Source organism: Sesamum indicum, linkage group LG8, assembly GCF_026168435.1.
Source record: "Sesamum indicum cultivar Baizhima isolate 11 linkage group LG8, ASM2616843v1, whole genome shotgun sequence".
In the NCBI taxonomy this organism is placed as follows: Eukaryota; Viridiplantae; Streptophyta; class Magnoliopsida; order Lamiales; family Pedaliaceae; genus Sesamum; species Sesamum indicum.
The window spans coordinates 9258367-9284392 of NC_142664.1; the positions used below are offsets into that span (position 1 = coordinate 9258367).

At 40.7% G+C, this 26026-nt stretch overlaps 1 protein-coding gene across 1 annotated transcript; it reads right to left on the reverse strand.

The window, feature by feature from the left end:
• Positions 1 to 20912: 20912 nt before the first annotated feature.
• On the reverse strand, positions 20913 to 24569 carry LOC105179573 (uncharacterized). Its single transcript, XM_088883518.1, has one exon. The coding sequence runs from the start codon at positions 24567 to 24569 to the stop codon at positions 20913 to 20915; it is 3657 nt and encodes a 1218-aa protein (XP_088739644.1).
• Positions 24570 to 26026: the final 1457 nt, after the last annotated feature.

Here is a 26026-nt window from a genome sequence, read left to right on the forward strand (position 1 = left end):
TATGTACTCTCCCTGACAGCTGATTAGGATATCCTTTTAAATTGTAATGAGACTAAAATATATTTTTGGTGAGAATTATTATTTTTATAGAAGCAAGTCCATGGAGGAGAAGGTCCACGGAGGAAGAGGCCGGCGGAGAAGGAGCCCCATGGAGGACTTACAAGGCCCATCTATATCTTAATGAGTGAATTACATTTCTAATAGCTTAGGGCCACCAAAAATATACCTTAGACTCATTGCGGTTACAGTGGGTCGCGTAGGTTGGGCTCGTGATCATCCAACAGGGGTATGCTTAATTTTGTTGCATGCGATGCATTTAATGTTTCTATTTAAATCCAATTAAATATTTGATATTTGTGCATGCAAACTTTAATCTGATGAGGTCTCGGTCAAATACTAAAAAATTTAACTCTCACTTGGTTGGACCAACTTAAAGTGTTGGGACCCAAACCGAACTTGGATCAAAATGGTTTGATCTCTGCAACGTTTTCATCCACAATAATGTGGTGAAGAAGGTACCACTACCCAAGTGTGGTCTCGCGATTCGTGGCACATTTGGATTAGAGGCAAGCTGTACCATTATTCAACAAAGGAACACGCTCACTGTTTTCCTGTCTCACGAGTTGTGGGGGCCGAAAGTTGAGGTGTGATTTGGTTGATGGGTTGAGCACGACACGAATTAAATATTAAGCCCATAATAGACTTGGATTAAAATGGCATTTCAATCGGTCCAGTCTTTCCATCCATAATAATATCATGAGGAAGCTACCACTTGTTACAATAGGTGACCTGAAAGCCAATTGGATTGGCATTCTTGTAATCTATTCTGACAATAACTCGATTTTATGTAATATTATTCAGTGAATTAAATGAGTATTCGCTATTGGCATTTCATTGTTGCGCTCATTACATTTATGTTTGCATTTCTTTCAAACATCACAAAAAAACCCACAGACCACATTGAACAACCGTGCAACAGTTGGACTGCGCATTGGAAGGCGGTCATGAAACCAACTGTTTAGAGTTTGGTAAGAAATGTTCCAAATCGAGGACCTCGAGAATGGGCATCGAAGTGTCCCATGTAGGCTTGCATTAAGAGTCGCATTCATTTGATGAGTGTCGTGTTTCATTTGCGAGAAACGTGGGACGTCTATGCGTTCTTAATGGGTCGATAGACTAGGTGTTTGAATTAATTAAACTGACTCACGGGATCGTCATATGGAAGCCTTGGAGGCTTGTTCGGTATGACTTGAGTCCCGGCTCTGATAGTACGGGAATAGTCCTTAGACGTGAAGAAATACGGCAGTCACTTGAATGCGATGACTGTATCTTAGATTTGTGCGAGAAGTGATCGAGTCTCAGACATGATCATCATAAGCCTCGTCTAATGCATTGAAAGTATGTAGAGAGGACGGTTAGTTCCAAGAAGAGGATCCATCCTCTGTCTAACGTGACAGAGGCATCTCCTATGCACTTGGAGATGTGTTAACTCTCTAGAAACCTGTGGCTACAGTCATTGGTTGAATAGGAGCAATTTGGCGTGCCACGACCTTATGTATTAAATATAGACGCCTAGTCCAAGATGGGAACTGACACCTAATTTCATGTTGTAGACTATGGCCAAGAGAGGTAGATGGAATGACCGTACTCGTATAGACTCGGGGGCTAAAAGTTCACTTGGATTTTCACCTAGTCTCTAGTGCCATAGACCATTGCTAGAAGGTCACCATGATGATAGGCTTTCTTGCTCAAGGATTGATCAATAATTATTAATTAAATTTTATTTAATTAATAATAGTGGTGGACACTAGCTCAAGTCTAGCTGAAAGGTGAACCTATACAGTCACACATAAATCACTAAGAAGGGACGAGAAATTAATTGAGAATTAATTTCATAAGTAATTGGAATACTTACATATGAGAGGGATCCATTGGATGGATAAGCCCAAGAATAAATTATTTTGGATTAATTGAAATTAGGCTTGCCCTTAGCATTTAATAAGTTGGACTTATTATTTAATAAAGGCTTATTGGGTTCATATATTTAAATGGATTAACTTTATGATGGACTTAATCAAGTAGGATTTAATTAAATTAGATTTAATTAAGATTGATTGGGTCTACTATTTTAATTAATTAAAATAATCCCAAGCCCATTAATTTAGTTGGTAGAAAGGATTTGGAAAGGAAAATATTGAGTAACAAATTCACTTTTGAAAAGTGTCATGTTAGTTATTCTTTATTTCGAATAAAGGATCTTATTAACTTATGGATGGTTAAATGAACCTAAATATATTTTATTTCATCCATAAAAGGTATATATGTATATTAGTTATTTGGAATAACTAATGAATACATAAAAAAAGCAAGAAAATAATTTGCCTTCTCTCCAGTTCCACCTCTCGGACTAACCCCCTCTTGTACACACTTGGTGTGTTTTTTCTTGTCAATTCTTTTCTAGCAAATTAAGTTGAGGAATCTCAAGTTCCAATGTGGTGTGGGCATAGAATTAGAAGGTTTCTACACTGAAGCCTTGTATGAATAGATTAAACAAACAAGGTTCAATATAAACAAATGAAAGGTTATTCTTGATTTACATTTATGTACCACTCATTTTCATTCAACCAATAGCTTTGTTAATTTTATTATTGTCATTTATTTTATTAACTACATCGAACTCCCTACAACTCCAAGGGTACACCCCTTGGAATTATGGTCTCATTGCGATATCGTTTTATTTACGCAATTTATTTTAACTGTTTCCACTTGCGCATTCCAGGGCCAATCCACTCGCAGTTTTCGGTGCCCTTTCACCACTACCCAAGTATGGTCTCGCGAGTCGTGGCACATTTGGAATAGAAGGCAAGCTGCATTATTGTTATGAACAAGGGAGCACGGTCGTTGTTTCCGTATCTCACTAGTCATGGGGGGTGACAATTAAGGTGTGATTTGGTAGATAGGTTGGGCTTAACACCGAGTAGCATGTTTCATTTAGAGTCCTCGGGATCATGTAAAGAGGTGAAACAAAGTATCTTGAGAATCTCATAGAATGAGAATCGCATTGGTTGCCTCCCAGAAGGTTTTTTCCATGTGAATCTAAAAGTGGGCATGGTAAATTAATTTTGTGGATCCCAAACCACTAGGAAGGAATGTAGCAAAACCCCACTCGAGAGTGGTGGGATTTTGTTCAAATAGTGGGAGAATTGAATGAGTAAAAGACCAAGTCTTAACACAAAATAATATTGGAATAATCTACTTATTCTTTCTACATTACGTTTAGAACACATGTCTTAGAAACGTTTTCCAATTTATTTTTTGAGATTTATATCATTAAATGGAATGCAAAGAATTAAATTAGCTGAAAAAATCGAAGTATTGTCCTCGATTTTCAAACCTAGCTTAAAGACATGGTTAAGCCACTTCCATCAGACTTGTGAATGGAGTCCTTACTAAAAAAGAACGTTGACTGAAGGACCGTACAACATGGACTCACAAAACTAAATGCTCACACGGAAATTCAGCTAGTCTCTAATTCCATGGACCATTGCTATACGACCACCTATGGTGACGGGCTTTTTTGATTAACTTTTCTTGATTAAAGGTTAATCAAGAAATAATAATTAATAATAGTGTTAGACACTATCCCAAGTCTAACTGAAAGGTGAACCTAAAGAATCGCACACAAATCACTGAAAATGAACATAGAATTAATTCCATAAATAATTTGATTACTTACAAAAAGGGATCCATTGAATGGAAAAAGGCCTAATAATAAATTAATGGCATTAATATATATGTAGTTTCTCCTTATAATTTAATAAGTTGGATCTTATTAAAGAATAAGGATAATTTGGGTATAATTATTTAATTAGATTAAATAGAAGTTGAGCTCAATCAAATTGGACTTTTTATTAAAGATTTATTAAAAATTCATTGGCTTGTATTTTTATAAGGGTAAGAATTGTTCAAGCTCAATTATTTTGAGCCAAGGAAAATTTCATGGAAGGAAATAAATGGCTAGCAAATTGCAGTTTTGGAAAGTTCAATTCTAGCCATTTTTTGGAATCTTTTTATTTGGAATAAAGAGAAATATACCTTATAAATAATAGAATATATTTGGAAACATTCTTAATTATCTAAACGAGATATATATCTATATGAAATATAGTTATTTGGGAAATAATTATGATGATCATTACACAAAAAAAAAAAATCTCCTTCTTCCCCCAAAAACCATTTGGCCACCCCCTTCTCTCTTTGTGCACTTGGTGTAATTTTCTTCTCTCATTCTCATCTAGAAAGAGGTCGTACAGATCCGGACTGCATTGTGATGTGAAAGAATTAGAGGGTTCCTATGTTGAAGACTCAAATGAGGAGAATTTCAAGGTATCATTTTTCACCCTTTTAGTTTTTTCGGTTTTGGTATTCCAACATGAACCCTATCTACGTTTTATCTTTAGTACATCAAACGCCCAGGAACTCCAAGGGTACACCTCTTGAACTCATTTATTTTCCGTATTTAATTTTTGCTATTATGTGTTTTATTTATCGCTTCCGGTAGTACGTTCCCGGGCCGTACCACGCGATCCCCTTCAAGACCATGTCTTGAGCTTATCAATAATATTACTATCGTCTGCATATTTCTGTTTAATTCTATAATGTAGAAAATGTCTAAGAACCCCTTAACCCTGATAATGGAGACTAATAAATTTAATGGCACAAACTACAACGATTGGCTGCAAAATCTAAAGATTGTCCTAAATTTCGAGACAACAAGTCACTCCTAGAGACATTACTGAAAGGCTCCTTGCCCGAAGAACATTTGACGTTTGAGAGGTGGCATGAGAACAATTGCAAGATCCGCAATGTCATATTAGCTTTGATGATCAATGACTTCCAAAAGCAATATGATAGGTTGGAAAACGTTCCCATGAGCACAATAAAAAACATTATTTTCATTCCTGTTTTAGACAATGGTTATGCGTTTAAGATCAATAAAAATAGTTTTTATTTGATGATTGATGATAACCTTCATCTACTTAATACATTAACAAACGGTCTATATATTCTCCAATAGTTAAATTGAATTATTATTGCCCAACACAAATGAAAATTAGATAATCATGAGAACACACAGATTTGGCATGCAAGGTTAAGTCATATATCCATAGAAAGGATAAGGAAGTTGGCATAATTAAGGAGTCTAGAGGTAGAGGACTTGGATTAAAATAAACCTTCGAATCTTGTCCAAAAGAGAAAATGACAAAGAAACCTTTTGTTGGACAAAGTACGCTTGCCACTCGTCTGTTAGACTTATTCTACATAGATGTCTGTGGACCACTAAATATTCCGGCTAAAGAAGGATACTCATCTTTCATAACCTTTACTGATGATCACTCAGTGTATGGTTATGTTTACCTCATCAGGTTCAAGTTTGAGCCATTTGGAAGATTTAAAGAATTCAGACTCGTAGTAGAGAATCAAACTAGTCGTAAGATCAAAACCCTTATGTCAAACCAAGGTGGGGAATTTTTAAATAGTGAGTTCATGGATTACTTAAAAGAGAATGAAATTATCTATCAGTGGACTCCTCCTGGAAGCTGCAGCTTAATGGTGTGGCCGAAAAGAGAAATCGATCCTATTGGACATGGTTCGATCCAAATGAGTTTTAGCCAACTACCCTTGTCTTTTTGGGAATACGCTCTAGAGACAGCGGCCAAGTTGCTAAACATGGCGCCATGTAAAGCTATGCCCCCAAACGCCATATGGGATATGGCAAGGCAAGCTAGCATTCTACAAGTACTTGAGAGTATATGGTAGCCCAACATAGATATAGAGGCTAGTAGGAGATAAACTAGAATCAAGGTCTAGTCTGTCCAGGTTTGTCGGTTATCCAAAAAAAGCTACTGGGTATTATTTATATGACCCATCAAGACAACACATTTTTGTCTCAAGAAACGCAATATTCTTGGAAAAGGGTTTTCAAATGGATGGCCAATGTGATGAGGAACTGCTTGAAGATTCATGTGAGATACCTCATTAAGATAATGCAACACCATCTGTACCTACGATTTCGAGTATTAGTGCTCTAGTTCTCTATAGGTCAACTAGAATATCTTACCGTTCTGATAGGTATGGATTCTTAGGTTCGAATCAAGTTTGGACCCTCGTGCACCAACCTAAAGGTGTTAAGCCAGTTGGTTGCAAATGGGTTTACAAACATAAGCTTGGAGCTAGCGGGGAGGTACCTTCAAGGCTAGGTTCGTGGCAAAAAGATACACTCAACGACCCGAGGTCAACTTTGAGAAAACTGATTTGCCCGTGGTAATGACTAAGTCCGTTAGGATACTGCTTGCCATAGCAGCATGGTATGACTATGAAATATGGCAGATGGACGTTAAAACGACCTTCTTGAACCATTTCACCGAGTTAATGTTCTACATGGATCAGCCAGAAGGTTTTTTCTATAGAAAAATAGAAAGTTTGTCATCTCTAGAGGTCCATCTCTGGCGTCAAACAAGCTTCCCGTTGCTGGAACACGAAGATCAGAGGGAGCTCGGTTACGTACCCTCTACTTTATGTTGACAATTTGTTGCTCATTGGGAACGATGTCAAGAAATTAGAAAACATAAAAGCATGGTTGTGCACTCAATTTTCCATGAAGCATATGGATGAGGCTTCCTATATCTTGGCTTCGAGATCTACAAGGATAGATCCAAAAGGATGTTAGGATTAACTCAATCCTTGTACATTGAGAATGTCTTGAAGAGATTCAAGATGGAAAACTCATAATGAGGATTCCTTCCAATGAGGCATGGGATGAAGCAGTCCAAGAAACTATCTCCCAAGACTGATGTCAGACATTCTCTATGATTCAGCTTTGGGCAGTATTCAGTATGATGTTTAATGCAGTAGACCTGATTCGCATACCCTTTAAGCGAAACTACCAAATATCAGGTGTGTGATGGTGAAGCACACTGGAGTGCGATCAAGACCATACTTATGTACCTGAAAAGGACTAAAGATATGTTCTTGATATATACAGTGGTGGATAATTTATAATGGAATACTACAGCGATGCTAACTTTCAGGCGGACATAATGATGCCCACTATCAACCAGGTTTTGTAATCAAGCTAAATGGTGGTGTGATTACTTGAAAAGTTACAAACAAGCCACCACAACAGATTCCTGTAGGAACAAGTGACCAAAAAGCCAATTAGATTGGTTGTTTTCAGAACCATTCAAGCAATATTTATTTAAACAATGTTGTCCTGACGAATATGAAAAGTATTCGTCCTGGCGTATGTATCTGTTGTGCTTACAAAATTACATCAAGCACTGCTTTCACATCACAACAGATGCTCACATACCACTTTGTAACCCTTGTAGTTGGAGTATATGAAATTTTTGTGGGTTAGTTGACAAAGTCGTCATATGAAAGCCTTAGAGACTTGGTCGGTATGACTTCAGTCCCTGGCTTCGATAGTATCGGCATAGTCCTCAGACTTGAGAATCACAATAGTCACGTACATGCGATGCTGTATCTTTGATTTGTGCGAGAGGTGATCGTGTCACAAGCCATGTGCAGTGCAGTCAAAGCATGTAGAGAGGATGGTGAGGTATAAGAAGAGGATTTATCACCTGTCAAAACGTGATAGAGGTATCTTCGATGAACTTGGAGATGTGCTTATGTTGTATAAACCTGTGATCATAGTCATTGGTCGAATAGGAAACGAGGTTCCTATATCGAGCAATTTGGCCTAACGAAATTGAGGAATTAAGCATGGATGCCTAGTCCAGAATTGGAGCTGACACCCAATTTCATGCGCTAGACTAAGACCAGGAGATGGTAGACGGAAGGACAGTACCCATATGGAGTCGAGCGTCTAAAAGTTCACATGGATATTCGCCTAGTCTCTAGTGCTATGGGCCATTGCTAGACGACAACCTACGGTGACGGGCTTTCTAGATCAAAGATTGATCAAAAATTATTAATTAAATTTGGTTAGTAATAGCGTTCGACACTAGCCCAAGTCTAGCTGAAAGGTAAACCTAAAGAGTCGAACACAAATCCCCTAGAAGGGACGAGAAATTAATTGAGAATTAATTTCATAATTAATTGGATAACTTATAAATGAGAGGGATCCATTGGATGGAGGAGCCTAAAAACAAATTAATAGGATTAATTTATATTAGGCTTGCCAGTATTATTTAATAAGTTAAACTTATTAATTAATAAAAGCTTATTGGGCTCATGTATTTAATTGGATTAAATATATGATGAGCTTAATTAGGTAAATTTTAATTAGGGGAAATGACAGATTTAGTCCCGTAGAATAGGGTAGTTCTCACTTTCGGTTCCTTGCTTTTTGGGGTCAACAGTCTTAGTCTATTAGTTTTATGAAATTGACATATTTAGTCCCATTTCATCTCTAAATGGCATGAAAACACCCAGCTTGTGAAAAATGGTATCAGAGCCTAGGTTTATTGAACAAATATATGATTAAATTACATTTTGATATTATCCACTAATGGAGGAGACTATTTGAGAGAAAATGGAACCGAACGAAGGTTCGAGTTATACTGAAAACAGGGAATATTTCCAGATTCGGGAAATACATAGAAGAGAATTTCTTGCGGAAATTCTTGACAAGTGTGACAACGGTCCCAAGAGGATTAACCCAAAATTTCTTACGCCGAAAGAAAAACAAGAGTGGCTGAGAAACTTTGAAGTCCGACAAGTGCTATCAGGGAATGCAGTAAGACGTCTACACTCCACTGAAGTCCATGGTAGAATCCCAACCAGGAGAAGCGGAACGGGTAAATTCCTACATAATTTCAATTCTAAAAATTATGACTGATTGGAAGGAACTCGAGCCGGATACATCAAAGATCTCTCAAGATCTAAGGGAGATACAAAAGACGGTTCAAGACTATGGACATAGGTTAATCCATATACATATGAAAATAGAATCTCTGAGCCAAAAGGTGGATGAGGTCCACAAGATCCTTCCCGATCTACACAAGGGTCTTACAGATCTAAATGCAGAAATTAAAGATCTGAAGAGAAGTCAACGAGAGTGCCCTGAGACATCCAGATCTAGATAGGAGCGAATCAGGGACGCCCTTGCAACAGTACCTCTTCTACACAAAAAGGGGAAGGCCACTAAGATTCCAAAGCCGAAGTCAAGAGAAGGTCTGATTATTGCTTCTATTGGATCTATAAAATAATGGAAATAACAAGAGCGGATCTATCATATCTACAAGAATTGGCGGAATCCTTTTCCCAACTCGGGATCGTGGATTTAGTCAATATCCAAATAAATGAGATCACTCCAGCACTACCACCGCCGGAGGGAAGTAAATGCTCTAATGATCCTCCGTAGGATCAATCAATGAGAGAAAGTGTGAATTTCCACACTAATGCACTCCAACGTTTGTGGGAACCAGGCTAGAGGAAAATCCAGGAAGAAATCCAAAAAGAGTGCCGGAGAATACACCTTGGGCAAGGACCATGCTCCAGCCCTTACATCCATATGGCGCTATACTGAACCTGGATATTATTGATTTCTGAAATACCAAAAAATTGATAGACGAATGGGTTGCAACAATCAATATAGCAACAACTACCATAGAGCTCGACAAAGAAAACTTCATAAAACTTGTGGAATTGAGCTTGGAGGGATCTGTGAAGATCGGATGGGATAATACCCCAGAAGATACCAAAGCCAACATCCTTGCCGGATACTCAAAAGGCGCGGTAGCGGACCGACTAGGAAGACTTATCAAGATACACTTCATCGGAGATGGATACTTCGAAGGAAGTAGAGTAGAAAAGGCTAGAGAATATGCACAGGCTCTCTTCAGCCTTGAACTTAGGAGTATTTGTGCAGTAGATGAATACATCTATTGGTTTCGCAAGTATTTCTTTCAGAGTGGAGTAGCAACGGAAGTAGCAGCTCCAATGTTCTTCGCAAAAATATGCAGTCCATGGAGGAAAATATTGATCCAGTCATACAAAGTACCTGAAGGACAACTAGATTCAGTGGCGCGAAGAATGTCGTTCCTTAAAGACAAACTGAAGCATTGGTGTTATCAAGCACCCATCTAAAAGAATATGAAAAGACTGGGAGGTAAAATCAAACGAACCCCTCTCTATTGTGATAACAATGATTTCCCAACTATTATAGGAGAATCAAGTGAGCCAAGGAAAAGTGGGAAACAGAATAGTGACTCCTACCCTACGAGTTCCAGAAGAACCTTTTCCCGGTGGAGATCATGGTGGTTTAAGTCCAAGGCTAGAACATACAAATCTGGACAGAGAACAGGACCAACAAGGGTTTCATGCCAAGTATCTAGACGAGCAGATGCAAGATCCACTGGAAGAACCCCTACAAGAAGAAGTTTCAGACGGGCCCATACCCGAGCCAATGAAAGTTTTAAAGACTGCAATTGCTGGACTTGCGGAGCAAAAGGACATATATCTCCCGACTGCCTGCAGAAACGTGGTGAATTCAGAAAATATGAAGCCACGGATGATATCCTAGATGCAGCATAATATGGAGATTTGGTACCCATCTACCAATTCGAAGATCTTCCTTCAGACGAAAGTGTCTATGAATAATAAATAGAGACTGATTCAGATGGATCTTCAAACGAGTCAGAATAATTACAACGAGGAAGATAGGCTTCAAACTTCTGAGAGCCTAGCAGGATTCTTTTCCAGAATTACGGTGTCAAACAAAATCATGGAGAGAATCATGCGACAAGATTCCAATCTTAGCCCATACGATGGATTTAGGATTGGAGGAATTGGGAAAGTCCTGATCCAGATAGGATTAAACCAAAGGAAGCATCACATAATCTACAAAGTGAGTTCAGGTGAGTTTGCTATACCTATGGAGCTTACTGGTAATGTGATGGAGATGAAATTGATTCCTAAAGAAGAAATTCTTGAAGAATTAAGTAAGCTTAGAGAAGAAGTAGCTATTACTATGAAATGGATCCACGTAGGAACTATTGAAGTAGTGATAAAAGCAACTTTTAAGGAAGAAATTGTTTCAGAAATACATTTATCGATAATGGATAGAAGAATCAATAACTTAAGAGATGGTTGTCTTGGAACAATGATAGGAAATTTGTATGCAGGAAAACTGATGTTTGACATTCATCCTAGGATTTCATACAACCTAGCAGACCAAGATTTTAGTAGAGTCTTAACCCTTCATCAAGATTTCAAAAGGAAAGACTTAATGAAAGAAAGTAATAGACCATATTCTATAACTTATAGAATAGCTTATGCCCTTTCCAACACGCATCATTCAAATTTATTTCTTAGGAAAGAGTATATTGAGATTTCTAAAATTTTCAAGGAATTCGCCAAGGTAATGACACCAGATCCTATTAGGATACCTAGAATAGGTGGTGTCGATATTGTTATAAAAGATCACCCAGTCTTAGATCGGACACCTAGCTCTAGGAATGAGTTTAGTAGTCGGATGTCCTTTTCAGAAGATAGGATTATAGGCTACAAAGGAAAGGAAAGAGAGTTATTAAAAGCTTTAACTCCTCAATAGATTAGGATAGATAACGTAAACGTAGATGCCCTGAAGGATGGAAGGAAATACAAGTTATATTCGACATCACTAAGAAAGAGAATTATTTCCCTTGTGATGACTTATATCATTTACAGCAACCTGTTGTTGGAAAATATGAAGGCATGCTAGAAATAGTAGGCCATGAAATTTTAGTTGAGGTGTTACAGGAAGAGAAATGGGAGTATGACTTTGGGGTTAAGTTTCCTCGAAGATCATAAACCATGGGGAAGAAAAGATAACAGGAATGGAATTTAGTCTTGATGGTGTTACCATGAGGATTGAATGACGAGTCCCTTTTCGATATACATATCTGTTGGTGTGTTGTATGATCAATATAAGACAGAGTATTTTGCAGCTTATATTGATTCAGGATCAGGAATTTGCACGGCAAAATCAAGAGCTTTCCCTAAGGACGCAAGGGAAACCTTACTCGTTATTGCAGGAAGGGATTTTTTACAAAAAATCCTGATACTTAATAAAGGAATACGAGAAGCCAAAATCATGATTGGATGAGCATTTGGATCACCCTGGTTTAGGGTAAAAACATCTCCTATATACTTTCATGATACAGGTGCTGATATCTTGCTAGGTAACAATTTCATCCAAACATTTGTAAGATATATGCAGGATAATCAAAGGAATATGTTAATCTTTACTACTAATCGTTGTAATGAGATACAGGTGTTGCGAAGAGAAAAAGCATTTAACAGGATAATGCCAATAAATTTTCACAGCAAACGTGGTGATTTTGATGCTAAATTAACTCATCAAAAAATGCAGGATAAGAGAAAATTTGTTAAGGTTCTTTTGTCTTTCAGGCAGTAGGGACTCATAGAGAGGGATAGCTTCTAAAGGAATCCGAGGAGGAAATTCTGAACCTTAAAGAAGCACTACTGGAAATGAAAGCACTAGACATTAGCGAAGAGAGCAGGCTTTCTCTTGAGAATGTCAAGAGGCTTATCCAGAGGAACTTCAATGAAAATCCTCTGGCTTGGTGGGATAGGAACAAGATCGAAGCTACTCTAAAGGTCAAAGATAAATGCAAATACGAGTATGTTCGATACAAACCTATCCAGATGAACATGGAGGATAAGAAGGATATGCAGATGATAATCAAATAGCATATCAGTCTTGGACTCATTGAACCCGGAGTCTCTGCCTACAATAGCCCTAGATTTCTGGTAAGAAACCATGGTGAGATTAAAAGAGGTAAACTCAGGTTGGTTATTAACTATTAAGGTATTAATAAGATATTAGAATTTGACGGTTATTACATTCCTACTAGAGAACACTTAATCGATTGCATTAAAGGGGCAAAAGTGTTTTCTAAATTCGATTGTATATTTGGTTTTTATCAGATTAAGATGGAGAATGAATCAAAGAAATTTACTGCATTCTCCACACCACAGGGACAGTATATCTGGAATGTGCTTCCAATGGGTTTAGCTCATGCACCTCAGATATTTCAAAGAAAAATGGATAATCTTTTCAAAGATTATTTTGAGTTCATATTTGCCTATATTGACGACATACTAATTGCATCAAAAAATATGAAAGAACATATTAAACATCTTGAAATATTTTTCAATGCATGCCATAGAGAAGGTTTAGTACTTTCCGAAAAGAAAGCTACTATTGATGTCAATAGAATTGAATTTCTAGGAATTCTTATTGACGAAACAGGGATTGAGTTACAGGAGCATATTGTGGAGAAAATCCGCAATTTCCCAGAAGTGCTCGAAGACAAGAAGCATCTGCAGAGCTTCTTGGGAGTTGTTAATTTTGCAGGTATCTTCATTAAGGACTTGCAAGATATAGAAAGGATTTCCGACCACTCTTGAAAGAAACGGAGAGTTCAAAGTGAAAATGGGAAGAAATCCACACAAAAAGGGTTCGTGAGTTGAAACAGGTTTGCAGTAACCTGCCAAAGCTTGCTATACCGCAGGACGAGGATGAATTGGTAGTCTATACAGATGCCAATGATTATAGATGGGCAGCAGTGCTCATGAAGAAGACAACTACAAGGGAAGAACCTTGTAGATATATCGGAGGGTTGTTCTCAGAACAACAAGCCAAAGTTTGGCACATCAACGAGAAAGAATTCTTTGCGGTTTGCAAGGCTTTTAAAAAATGGCCTTTATTGTTACTTACTAAAGAATTTACTTTAAAGGTTGATAATACTAATGTCAAAGCTTTCTTAAAGAATAAATTAGAATTAAAAATAGAGAAAGCTCATCTTATTAGATGGCAAGCAGAATGCCAATATTATTGTTATAATATTGTCGTTATAAAATCTCATAAAAACGTTCGTGCAGATTTCCTGACGAGAGATGGAGGAGTCTGAAGCAAACTCCATCATTTTGATACTCAGGCACCTTCAGGAGAAGCTTGAGGAGCTAGTAGTCAATGCCCAAGTTGCCGGACAAATTCAAAGAGCCGATCTAGACATAGCCCAGGTCGCAATAAGGAGTTTCTTATTAGCATCCACGTCACTATGGAATGACTTACGAGAACCAATTCGGAAGGCGTCACCTTCGGGGATGACTCACGAGTTGAGGGAGCATGACCTAAAACATGCATTTAGAGTACAGGGCTCTACACCTGTAGCATCGGATTCAAGTACCGATTGCATAAGCCATCACCAGACTCTGGTGAAACGGCAACAATTGAATCAGAGGAAGTGCAAACTCTTGTAGGTTCAAGTCAACCCAACACCTTTGGGGATAAAGAGGGAAATATTAGCTTTAGGCCAATGACAGGCACCTCTAAGGCTAATACTAACGAATTAATATCTTCTTCTACTTTGAAGGATTATCAGCGTATGTGGAAAAAATTAATTTCCCCCAAAGGAGTCAACCCAGGCAAGACCATTATCGAAACACTCGAAAAATATAAAAGAGTCTGGATGTTAGAAGGGTCTAAACCAGAAGATGTCAGAGAATGGTATGATTTTGGAGCTCTTGCTTCAGTTCATACTATATCACCGAGTTTTCCAGAAATCTCAAAACTTCCGGGTGGATTAGTGGGGCGGTTTTTTTAATCATGGCAAAACAACCCCCACTTAAAGAGAGGTGATATTCTGGAGATAAAATTCATTTCAGTAGCTCCAAAAACTGCAGGAAATGGGTCTCATCCAGCATTCCATTTCATGAAGCTGCAGAGGCCAGATATGGTAGCTTTCAACAAAATCAAAGCTGCCTCAGGAGAAGCTCCCTTGGTATCAGCCATTAGTGAAGATAATATCTCTACCAGGAGAGCTTGGGGATTATGGGTCTGTCTCACAGAGATGGACAAAGTCAAGTATCCATTCAAGATTTTCTTAAATAAAGTGAATGGATCATTCCTGCTAAATTCTATGACAAGAAAAAGCACGGTGTTCGCAGAAAGCTTATTCGAAAAAAAGAGGATGTTAATCTAGGAAAATAAGTTGCCGGCAACCGAAGTCACAAGGATAAAGACATGCAACATGTTGCATGTTGGGCAATGGCATAACCATTTGTGCCCTTGCTGCGAGAAACAAGAAAAGCCCCTGTTCTGGACAAAGATCCGGGTCACAAAGAACAAACTGAACCGGACCAAGACAAGGGAAAAAGAAAATTTTTTATCAAAAGTAAAAATTAAACGATGTAAAAAATCGAGAGGATAAGACTGTCGGCAGAAAACAACAAATGCCAACAGTCAGCAAAGCAGCCAACTGGAAATCATGTGACCAACAAACTATTATGACTGACAGTTAGAAAGCACAAGGCGATGACGAGCGCAATGACATCATCACAAAACAAGTTTGGAGTCCGAATTTCAAGTCCGCGGACGCCTATAAATAAAGAAGCAGAAAGGGAACATCAGAAAAACATCTCCTACTCTTCAAAGCACTAGAATTCTTAGTCTTCTTAATTTTCTATAATATTTTAGTTTTTCAATTTATGGGGGTTTCCCCAACAAGTCAAGTCCTCTACACCATGAGAGGCTAAAACAGTTGTCTCCTCCAACGGAGGATTAATATCTATGTAATATTTTCTATATTTCTTCAATAAAAGTTAGGCTTCCATTCAACCTATTTTTCAAAATTCTATTAAGTCCCTATATTAGAATTCCTTTTACACCCTAAGGTAGGAAACGAAATAGAGTTGTGCTGTTTGTTGCTGAAGGAACCACGTTCTTGTGAACCATCTGCTGCGGTAGTGTTGTTGGAAGAAGTCCGTAAAACCAAGGACTTGGAATACCCGGAAACAAAGCGGTCAAAAGCAAGGTATGAATTTATGGGGTCTTAATTTATTTCGGAAGCATGTTGGGCCTATTTCTAAGCATGAGGTGTAGTTTCACTAAAACTTGCGAATAGAGTTGATTATAGGATCAATAGTGTTAAAATCATGAAACCAGGGGACCATAACTGTTGATCATGAAAAGCATGGGACTAGAAGTGATAACAGCCTTATCTAACGGGACCAAAAATGCAATTTTGCCTTTTATTTAAATTAGATTTAATAAAAAATAATTGAGCCTGGTATTTTATTTTTCATAAAATCAGCCATTGCAACCCTAATTAAGTTGTTGGAAAATCCAGAAAAGCAAATATTGACTAACAATTTCACTTTTGAAAAGTGTTTTGTTAGTCATCCTTTGTTTGGAATAAAGGATTTATTACCTTATGAATTGTAGAATGAATCTAGACACATACTAGTACATGCATACGATGTATATATCCATATATTAGTTATTTGGAAAAAAAAATCCTACCCTAGAAGCTCCTAAATTCGGCCTCCTCTCGCACAAGCACACTTGGTCTGTTTTTTCTGCCTAATTTTCTTCGAACAAAGAGAAATGAGGGATTCCATATTTCGGTGTGGTGTTGACGTGTCTTTAGACAGCTTCTACCTTGAATCTCATATGAATGGATCAATGAAATGGAGTTCGAAACAAATCAAGAAAAAGGTAATCCTTGGAATCATCATTTTATTACGTTTAGATTTTAATTTACGAATTTTATAGTATCACTTCCACTTACTGGTTTCCAGGCCAATCGACTCGCATTTTTTTTGCTTTCAAGTGGTATCAGAGCCCGCTTCGATGTCGGGGCTATACATTTATGTGAATAAGCATGATAATATGATTTTATTATTTTTGAAGCATGATATTTATTTATGCTTATTCTTGAATGATTATATGAGAAAATCAACATGTTTAGCTTTTGCAATTTTGAATGATTTAAGTATTTTAAGAAAATTAAATTTTCTGGTAAAAATACTTGGTTTTAGTTTTATTTTTATTTGTGAAAAGAAATATAGTGTTGTAGCAATGCACTGCAGACCGACAGTGCATAGCGCGTGCGAGTGGGCAAGAGCTTGCACGCAGCTGGATAGCGGAGGCCCTGCGTGCAGACAGTGCTACTGTTGTTCCAATTGACGGCCGATGTTTGGGTCATTTTCCATCGTTTTTCTAATTTCTGCACATTTTCTGAAAAATATTTTTATTTGCTGATTTAATTTTGGGAAAATTGGATTTTTTTTAGAATTAAATTGCTTTAATTAATATGGTTGATTTGCGTACATTAGATGCATGGGGCTTTATCATCCCTTTGAATTAAAAATTTTAAACTTTTTGTTTTCTGCATATAATATTTTATCATGATATTGGATATCACGGTATTTTCTTATCTAGCCTGCTTAATTGATATTATGTGCTAGTTGAATATGGTGGATGATCACGAGCCCTAGACCACATGTACATCTTATAATTTTATTGGGTGGGCCTGTGTGCCCTTGTGATTTATTTTCTCCCTCCTTCTGATTTTTAATCTTGGAATAATAGATCTTCCTATCTCCCTCCTAATGTACTCCCTCCGAACTTTGATTGGAGTTTCTTGTTAAATTGTAATAAGAGTAGTATAGATTATTTTTGTGAGGTTTTTATTTTAATTGAGATGATGTAAGAAGGTCCACGAAGGAGGAGGCCTATGGAGAAGGCGGCCCACGAAGATATTACAAGGCACATCTATGTGTTGAGTGTAAAACATTTTTTGTAATAGCATTGGGCTACCTTAGACAGTCCTTAGACTCACTGCAGGCTTAGTGGGTCACATAGGCTGGGCTTGTGATCATTCAACAGGGGTATGCTAGGTTTGATTGCATGCTATGTGTTTACCTAATGCTTTAAATAGTTGATATTTATGCATGCAAAGCTATTCTTTGATTAGGTCTCGATCAAACAACTCAATATTAACTCTCACTTGGTTGGACCAAGTTAAAGTTTTAGGGCCCAAAATGGACTTGCATCAAAATTATTTGATCTGTCCAACATTTCCATCCACAATAATGTGGCGAGAAAGCTGCCAGTACCTATGTGTGCTCTCACAAGTCGTGGCAGATTTGGACTATAGGCAAGCTGCACCATTATTGTGAACAAAGGAACACGGTCACTGTTTTCCTGTCTCACGAGTCGTGGGAGGCGACAGTTGAGGTGTGACTAGATTGATGGGTTGAAACTAACATGAATTAAAATATTATGCCCCTAAATGGACTTGGATGAAAATGGCATTTCGATCTGTCCAATCCATCCATAGCAATATCATGAAGAAGCTACCACTATCCAAATATGGTCTCATAAGTCGTGACACATTTGGAATACAAGGCAAGCTGTATTATTATTATGCACAAAGGAATACGTTGGTTGTTTCCCAGTCTCACGAGTCATGGGGGCGATAATTGAGGTATGATTTGGTTGATGGGTAACACAGAATAACATGATTCGGTTGGAGTCCTTGGGATCATGTAAAGAGGTGAGGAAAATTATCTTGAGAATCTCATGGAATTAGAATGGCCTCGGTTGCCTCCCACAAGGCTTTTTCCATGTGAATTATAAAAGCGGGGTATGGTAAATTATTCTTGTGGATCCTAAGCCCACTACGAAAGAAATAGTGGAAGAAGTTAACGACTAAAAGACTGAGTCTTTACTCAAACTCAACATTGCTATAATCTACTTATTTTGTAATTTGTATTTAGAATGCATATCTTAGATACCATTTTCCATTTTCTTTATTTTTAGATTTATTTAATGGAATATAATCGATTAAAGTTGAATGTGAAAATCAAAGGATTGTCTTCGATTTTCGAACCTAGGCATATGTCATGAAAAAGCCACTTCCATCAGACTTGCGAAACGAGTCCTTACTTAAGGAGTGCTTGATGCTCAGAATTAAAGCATAAGGACAATCGCAAGGTCCGCAACATCGTACCTACTTCTATCATCCATGAGCATTATGATAAGTGAGACGTTGTTGGTTCAATAAATGCTCCACATAAATCATATTTATGTGGCACCGAACTGGCATATTGGATATGCCACGACAAAAGCATTTTTGTGAAGCCTAAATGACCGAATGTTGTCTATACACAAACATTAGGCTAAGATGCAATGCCTTGTGGAGAAGCTTTAAGACCCCAATGTTGATCTTAAAAGGAATGTATTTCATTACTCCTTCGTCCTACTTATCATAAACTCTAAATGGGCTTGAGAAGACCATTTGATCAGTTGATAAAATTATTGGACCAATACGAGACAACGATTGAAGAATCTGAATAGACAGTATTGGATTTGGAGGTTTCAACCTCAAAAACAAAAGGCAAGGGAGCCGGACGTTGAATGAGAAACAAAGATGAAGCAAAGTCAGCCGCTTCAAGCGCTTTGAGTGCCTCTGTCTCACGAGGCGCCTATCACACAGCGCGTCGTGTGGCTAGTAGTCCGCTGACTACGTCCGCCAATACCTCCGCTCGGCACTAATGCAGCGCGCTGAATATATCAGAGTCGGGAGGAACAAATCACAAAACCGTAAATTGCGCACGCGAATTCAGAAAACCAAATTGCATTGAACTGAAAAGTGCGTATACAATATCCAACGATGCTAGAGCAAGGGGTTCGCCTTGAGGGGGACTCCAACACGTCACTAAACTAAGCTTCTTGAACTCATTCCCCCCTATAATAGGCTTAAAAAAATAAATCCTATCGTCTACACTAGACACTAGAAAAGCTAAAATTTGTAACTCAAGAGGCGTAACGTCCCCTTAAGGAATCTAAACAACATAAAGCAAATAACAAAGCAGTAACAAAGCAATAAAAGGCCTACACCTAAGACTCTAACACAGTTGGGTGTCCGTCGTCTGTCGATGAAGGCTGAGTGGTCGGCCATGTAGAACGGTTGAGTGGCTAAAGTGCGCGTAACGGGGGCCTAGTGTGCGGGCAGCCCGTGACATTCTCCCCCACCTGAGATAGCGACATCCCCGGCGCTACGGAAGTATGGTACGCTTCGACAAGGGGTAGAAACGCCTTTAGGTTCGTCACTCGCTCCCAAGTGTTCTCCTCGCTGCTGCATCCCCTCCATTTCACCAAGTACTCTGTGTGGTCTTTCTTCGCGGTACTCGTCACTCGGTGATCTAGGATCGCTTCAGCCACCCTCTCTTTCGTCTTCTTCAATTCGAGTTGTGGGCGACTGGGTTGATTGCGGGTATCGTCTTCCCTGTCTGCTGAATACTTCTTCAATTGGCTGACATGGAAGACGTCGTGGATCTTCCACCACGACGGCAGCTCCACATTGTACGCCACCGTCCCAATACGCCTAAGGACCGGCAAAGGACCAACATATTTCTGCATCAAACGAGGATCTCTCCCCCTTGATGATTTTGACAATCTCGGATCCGGGACCTTCACCAGCACCAGGTCTCCCGCATTGAACTCAACGAAGCGGCGATTCTGATCTGCATACTTCTTCATCCGCTTCTGAGCTGTCTCCAGGCAACTTTTAGCGATATCAACATTCTGCTTCCACTCCTGGGAGAAACTTCGAGCAAGAGGGGATCTCACACTTTGTGGGATGTCAAGAGTGTGAGGAAGGAGCGGTTGCTGCCCAGTAACGATTTGAAAAGCGCTCTTGTTAGTCGAAGAGCTCTTTTGAGCATTGAAACACAGCTGAGCGACATCCAGGAGCTTCACCCAATCCTTCTGCGTACCTCGCACAAAGTGCCGAAGGTAGTCCTCCAACATAGAGTTAAAACGTTCTGTCTGACCATCGGACTGTGGATGATAGCTCGAGCTCATGGAAAGTGTGGGCCCGAGGAGTTTGAACAGCTCGGTCTAGAAGACGCCAGTGAAATGGGAGTCACGATCACTAACAATATCTTTTGGCAGTCCCCAATGTTTGGCGATGTGCTTGAAGAAGAGATGAGCCGTCCCTTCTGCAGTAACGTGTTTGGGTGCTGCGATGAATGTAGCATATTTTGACAAACGATCTACCACGACGATAGTAGAGCCTAAGTCCCCGACTTTAGGCAATCCAGAGATGTAATCCATGGAGACGCTCTCCCATGGACGCTTTGGGATGGGAAGTGGTTGCAGCAAACCAGCCTTCTTCTGATGGTCTGCCTTGTCCTGCTGACAAATCAAGCGAGTGCGGACATACGTCTCGACATCGTCCCGCATCTGTGGCCAATAGTAGGCCCTCCTCACCAAGGCAAACATGCGCTCCTGTCCTTGGTGTCCAGAGTGTGTCGTCGCATTCGAAAAGAAGTGATTTCCGTAGGTCCCCGCCTCTCGGAATATATACGCGGTTTCCCTTGGTCATCAAGAATCCATCCTCGATCCAAAAGTGTCGAGCCTTGCCCTGCTCGACAAGCCGAATCAGGCCTTGCGCTGCGGGATCCCTCGGTAGCAACTCCCGCACCTGATCCTTCACAGAGATAGCATCCGCGCTAGAGGAGAGCGTTGCTATCGACTCCAAGTTTGCCAAGTCGCGGCTCAAGGCGTCTGCTGCGTGGTTGTTGGAGCCGGCCCGGTACTCCAACACGAAGTGAAACTCTGACAACAACTCCTGCCAGCGTGCCTGCCTACTGGTCAGCTTCGGCTGCGATATGAAATGACTCAGTGCAGTGTTATCTGTCCTGACCACGAAGGGAGAGCCTAACAAATAGTGCTGCCATAGTCGAACGCAATGAACTACGGCTAACAACTCCTTCTCGTGCACTGAATAACGTCGTTCAGCATCCTTCAACTTTCTGCTCTTAAAGGCAACTGGATGGCCATCTTGCATCAGAACTCCTCCTAAAGCAAAGTCTGAAGCGTCTGTCTCCACCAAGAATGGCTTTGACATATCTGATAAGGCCAACACAGGATCTGTCACCATCGCTCTCTTCAAATCATCGAAGGCTACTTGGCATTGGGGTGTCCAATTCCAAGTCTCTGTCTTCTTCAGTAAGTCTGTCAAAGGCCGTGCTATCGCGGAGTAGTCCTTCATGAAACGTCGATAATAATTCGCCAAGCCAAGAAATGAGCGCAAGTCATGAACATCACTCGGCGGTCTCCACTCCTCAATAGCCTGTACTTTCTTGGGATCCATCCGAATGCGTCCTCTCTCCACGATGTGTCCCAAGAAACTGATAGTCTCCTGAGCAAACGAGCATTTCGACACCTTCACGTACAGCTCGTGCTCGCGGAGTCTCGTCAGAACCTGCCGCAAATAGTCCTCGTGCTCGGCCAAGGTTCTGCTATATATCACAATGTCGTCCAAGTACACCACCACAAACTCGTCAGGAAAACCGTGGAGTACTTGGTTCATCAAGGTGCTGAAGGTTGCGGGAGCGTTGGTCAGGCCGAAAGGCATGACAAGAAACTCGAAAGCTCCATATCGGGTGACAACTGTCGTCTTCGCCTCATCTCCCTCCTTGATTCGGACCTGCCAATAGCCCGACCTCAAGTCTATCTTCTTGAAGTAGTTCGCTCCACTCAAACGGTCGAAGCAGTCTGCCACCAACGGTATCGGGTACTTGTTCTTCACAGTGATCTTATTGAGCGCCCGATAATCGGAACACAAACGTAGGGAGCCGTCGGCCTTCTTCTGAAACAGGACCGGCGCTCCATACGGCGACTTCGCGGGTTTGATGATTCCGCTCTCCAGCATATCCTTCAACTGCTTCCTAAGCTCCACAAGCTCAGGTTGCGACATTCTGTACAGTGCCCTGGCGGGCGGCCTCGTGCCAGGCACCAACTCAATCTCGTGATCCACTGCCCTCTTCGGCAGTAGCTTCCGAGGCAGCTCGTCTGGCATCACGTCTTCAAACTCCATCAACAGTTTCTTGATGCCGCCCGGGATGGGCCCTGACACCTCTTCCATTTCATCAAAACAAAGACTGCACAAGTAGGATGGTTCATTCCGCTTGCGACCCTTCTCAAACTGCATGGCCGACAAATTCCTCTCTCCAGTACGTCCGGCCAAGGTAGTGATGGCACACGGTTTCGCTCCCATCATCATCAGCGAATCGACATGAGGTAGAACAGCTGTGTGTGTATCCCGTAGAAATTCAAGCCCGAGGATAAGCTTGAAATCGTCCATCACCACAACGGAAAGATTGGTCTTGCCCTCGTAAGCACCAACCTTAATCGACATAGATTTGGCTACACCGGCAATGGGTTGTGCAGCCGAGTTGATTGCCTTCACACGCCCAACTCCCTTCTCCAGCACGAGCCCGAGTCTCGCCACTTCGGCGCTCGCAAGGTAGTTGTGAGAGGCTCCAGTGTCAATCATGGCTCGAATCGGTTTGCCATGAATCTTCACATCAACGAACATCAACCCTTTCTTCCTAGGAATCCGGGGCTGAACTTCTTCTTTTTTCTGTTCCAGCTGTTCCACAGTAACAGCCAGGACAGTCTTTTTCGCAAGGGGTGGCACAACTCTCTTCGCCGCCACCATAGAGACTGTGTTGCACCATTGGGATACGGCCCCCAAATTGTCCTCATCCTCCTCCGTGCCATTCTCACCACCTGCCTCTGCTTGTGGCTCCACACTCCTTGAGGATGACGCATTGTCGGCAAAGGTCGTTGCCAATGCATTCAACACCCGCCTCTTCGGGCAGTCGCGATACCCATGCGGACCATCGCAGAAGAAACACCCTCTCCTCCTCTCGGGTGCTCCCTGCCTGTTCTCCTGGGGCCTGTTCCTGTCTGAACCGCCCTGTGAGCCATTCTGAGCGTGGGGTTTCTGGTCTCCCCCACCTCTGTTGAAGATATTCCTGAACGATCTCATCCCATTCGACTTGTTCTGTGCAGGACCAGATGTCACCTGCCTATCCTTCCGAGTCTCTTGGTTGAAATCTGCCAGGCGCTCAGCCGCTATAATAGCCGGGCTCAAATCAGTCACTGGTTGCCTCTGCAACTCGTTTCTCGCCCACTGTTTCAAGCCTTCCATGAAAGTGAACAGCTTGTCCGCCTCCGACATGTCTCGGATGTTCAGCATCAATGCTGAGAAAGTTTTGACATATTCCCGCACGGAACCTGTATGTTCAAGCTTTCGCAATGCCCTCCTGGCATTATACTCCACATTCTCGGGGAAGAACTGCTCTCTGATCGCCTCCCGTAGAAGAGCCCACATGTCGAGCTGTATTTGATGAGCTTGGATTTCCGCAAACTTGGTCCGCCAACACAGCTTTGCGTCACCAGTCAGGTACATGGTCGCAGTCGCAACCTTCCTTGCCTCGTCCCGCACGTCTGTCGCAAGGAAGTACTGCTCCATGTCGAAGAGGAAGTTCTCGACCTCCTTCGCATCACGCTCACCGCTATAGGCCTTCAGTTCTGGTATTCGAAGCCTAGCACCGGGGTCGTGAGGAACCATAGGCGTGCTACCCACTGCACGCTGGAGCAACCCAATCTGAATGGACATTTGCTCCATGTCACGCCGCATATCGGCAATGCTGTCGTTTCCGAATACGCCAGCCATCTCCTGAATCACCTGCCGACATTCGTCCAACTCCGAATTCAGCACCGTGATCTCAGATTCTAGGGAAGAGACCTTCTCCTCCAATTTCGCCAGCCGGGAGTGTCCGTCCTCCGGGTTCTCAGTTCTCTCGTTGGTTGAAGCTGCGGCATGTCGCGGGCTTTCCAGATCTTGTCCCGATGCCTTCGCAGTAGTAGCAGTCGTACGCCTAGGCCCCATCATGGCACGAGGCTCTGATACCACCTCTCACGAGGCGCCTATCACACAGCGCGTCGTGTGGCTAGTAGTCCGCTGACTACGTCCGCCAATACCTCCGCTCGGCACTAATGCAACGCGCCGAATATATCAGAGTCGGGAGGAACAAATCACAAAATCATAAATTGCGCACGCGAATTCAGAAAACCAAATTACATTGAACTGAAAAGTGCGTATACAATGTCCAACGATGCTAGAGCAAGGGGTTCGCCTTGAGGGGGACTCCAACATGTCACTAAATCATGCTTCTTGAACTCATTCTCCCCTATAATAGGCTTAAAAAAATAAATCCTATCGTCTACACTAGACACTAGAAAAGCTAAAATTTGCAACTCAAGAGGCGTAACGTCCCCTTGAGGAATCTAAACAACATAAAGCAAATAACAAAGCAGTAACAAAGCAATAAAAGACCTACACCTAAGACTCTAACACAGTTGGGTGTCCGTCGTCTGGCGATGAAGGCTGAGTGGTCGGCCATGTAGAACGGTTGAGTGGCCGAATTGCGCGTCAGGGGGCCTAGTGTGCGGGCAGCCCTTGACACTCTGTCACTTTAATGAGCAAATGTAAAAGGAAAAATGGGATAATGGTTCGATAGTCAAAATTGACTTATGATGTTTACATATAATTGTGAAAGGGCATTAGAAGAGGGAGTATCGTGAAATCCCCTTCACCCAAAGTATGGCATTTGTCGGGCAAACATGATTATTGTTCGTATTCACAAGTGTTAGAAAATTGCTCCCAAAATGCATTTATGGAAATGGTTTACAGAAATGAATGGAATAGAACTCTAAGATAACTACTCTTAGAGCTAAGCAATGGCTGAGCCATTAATGCAAAAGCAATAAGACTAAATAAACTTAGCTAATAGTATTCATGTTGAAATAGTTTACGTTTATGTAACCTAGCATGATCATGTCGTTAGACAATTGTTGGACAAATTAGACTACAAAATTTATCAATAAAAGATTTTTTCGAGTCTGCTAAGTTATTAAATTGTTGTACTACATAATTAGATTATGCACAATCAAAATAAATGACTAAAACGGATGATCAACAACATAACTTACAGAAAATGACATACATGAACTAGGCCACATCCCTCTAGTTAGGATAAATAGGTTGGCAGATTCAAAGAGTCTAGCAACAGATGATTTTGATTTAATAACTTATGAATCCTTTCTTAGAAGGAAGAAAGCCATTAAAGCACTTTGTGGGACAAAGCATGATTTTCAAAAACAACCAATTGGATTGGATCCAAAATAGACATTTGTAAGTTAGTAAATACAAAAATACCATTAGAGGATTCACAAATCTAAGGACTTCTGGAAGGTTCGGAGAAATTAGACTTGAGGTGGAGAACCAAACTGGTTGCGGAGATAATCCATTTGGTGGGATCGAGGTAGTGCATATTTAGTGGAATT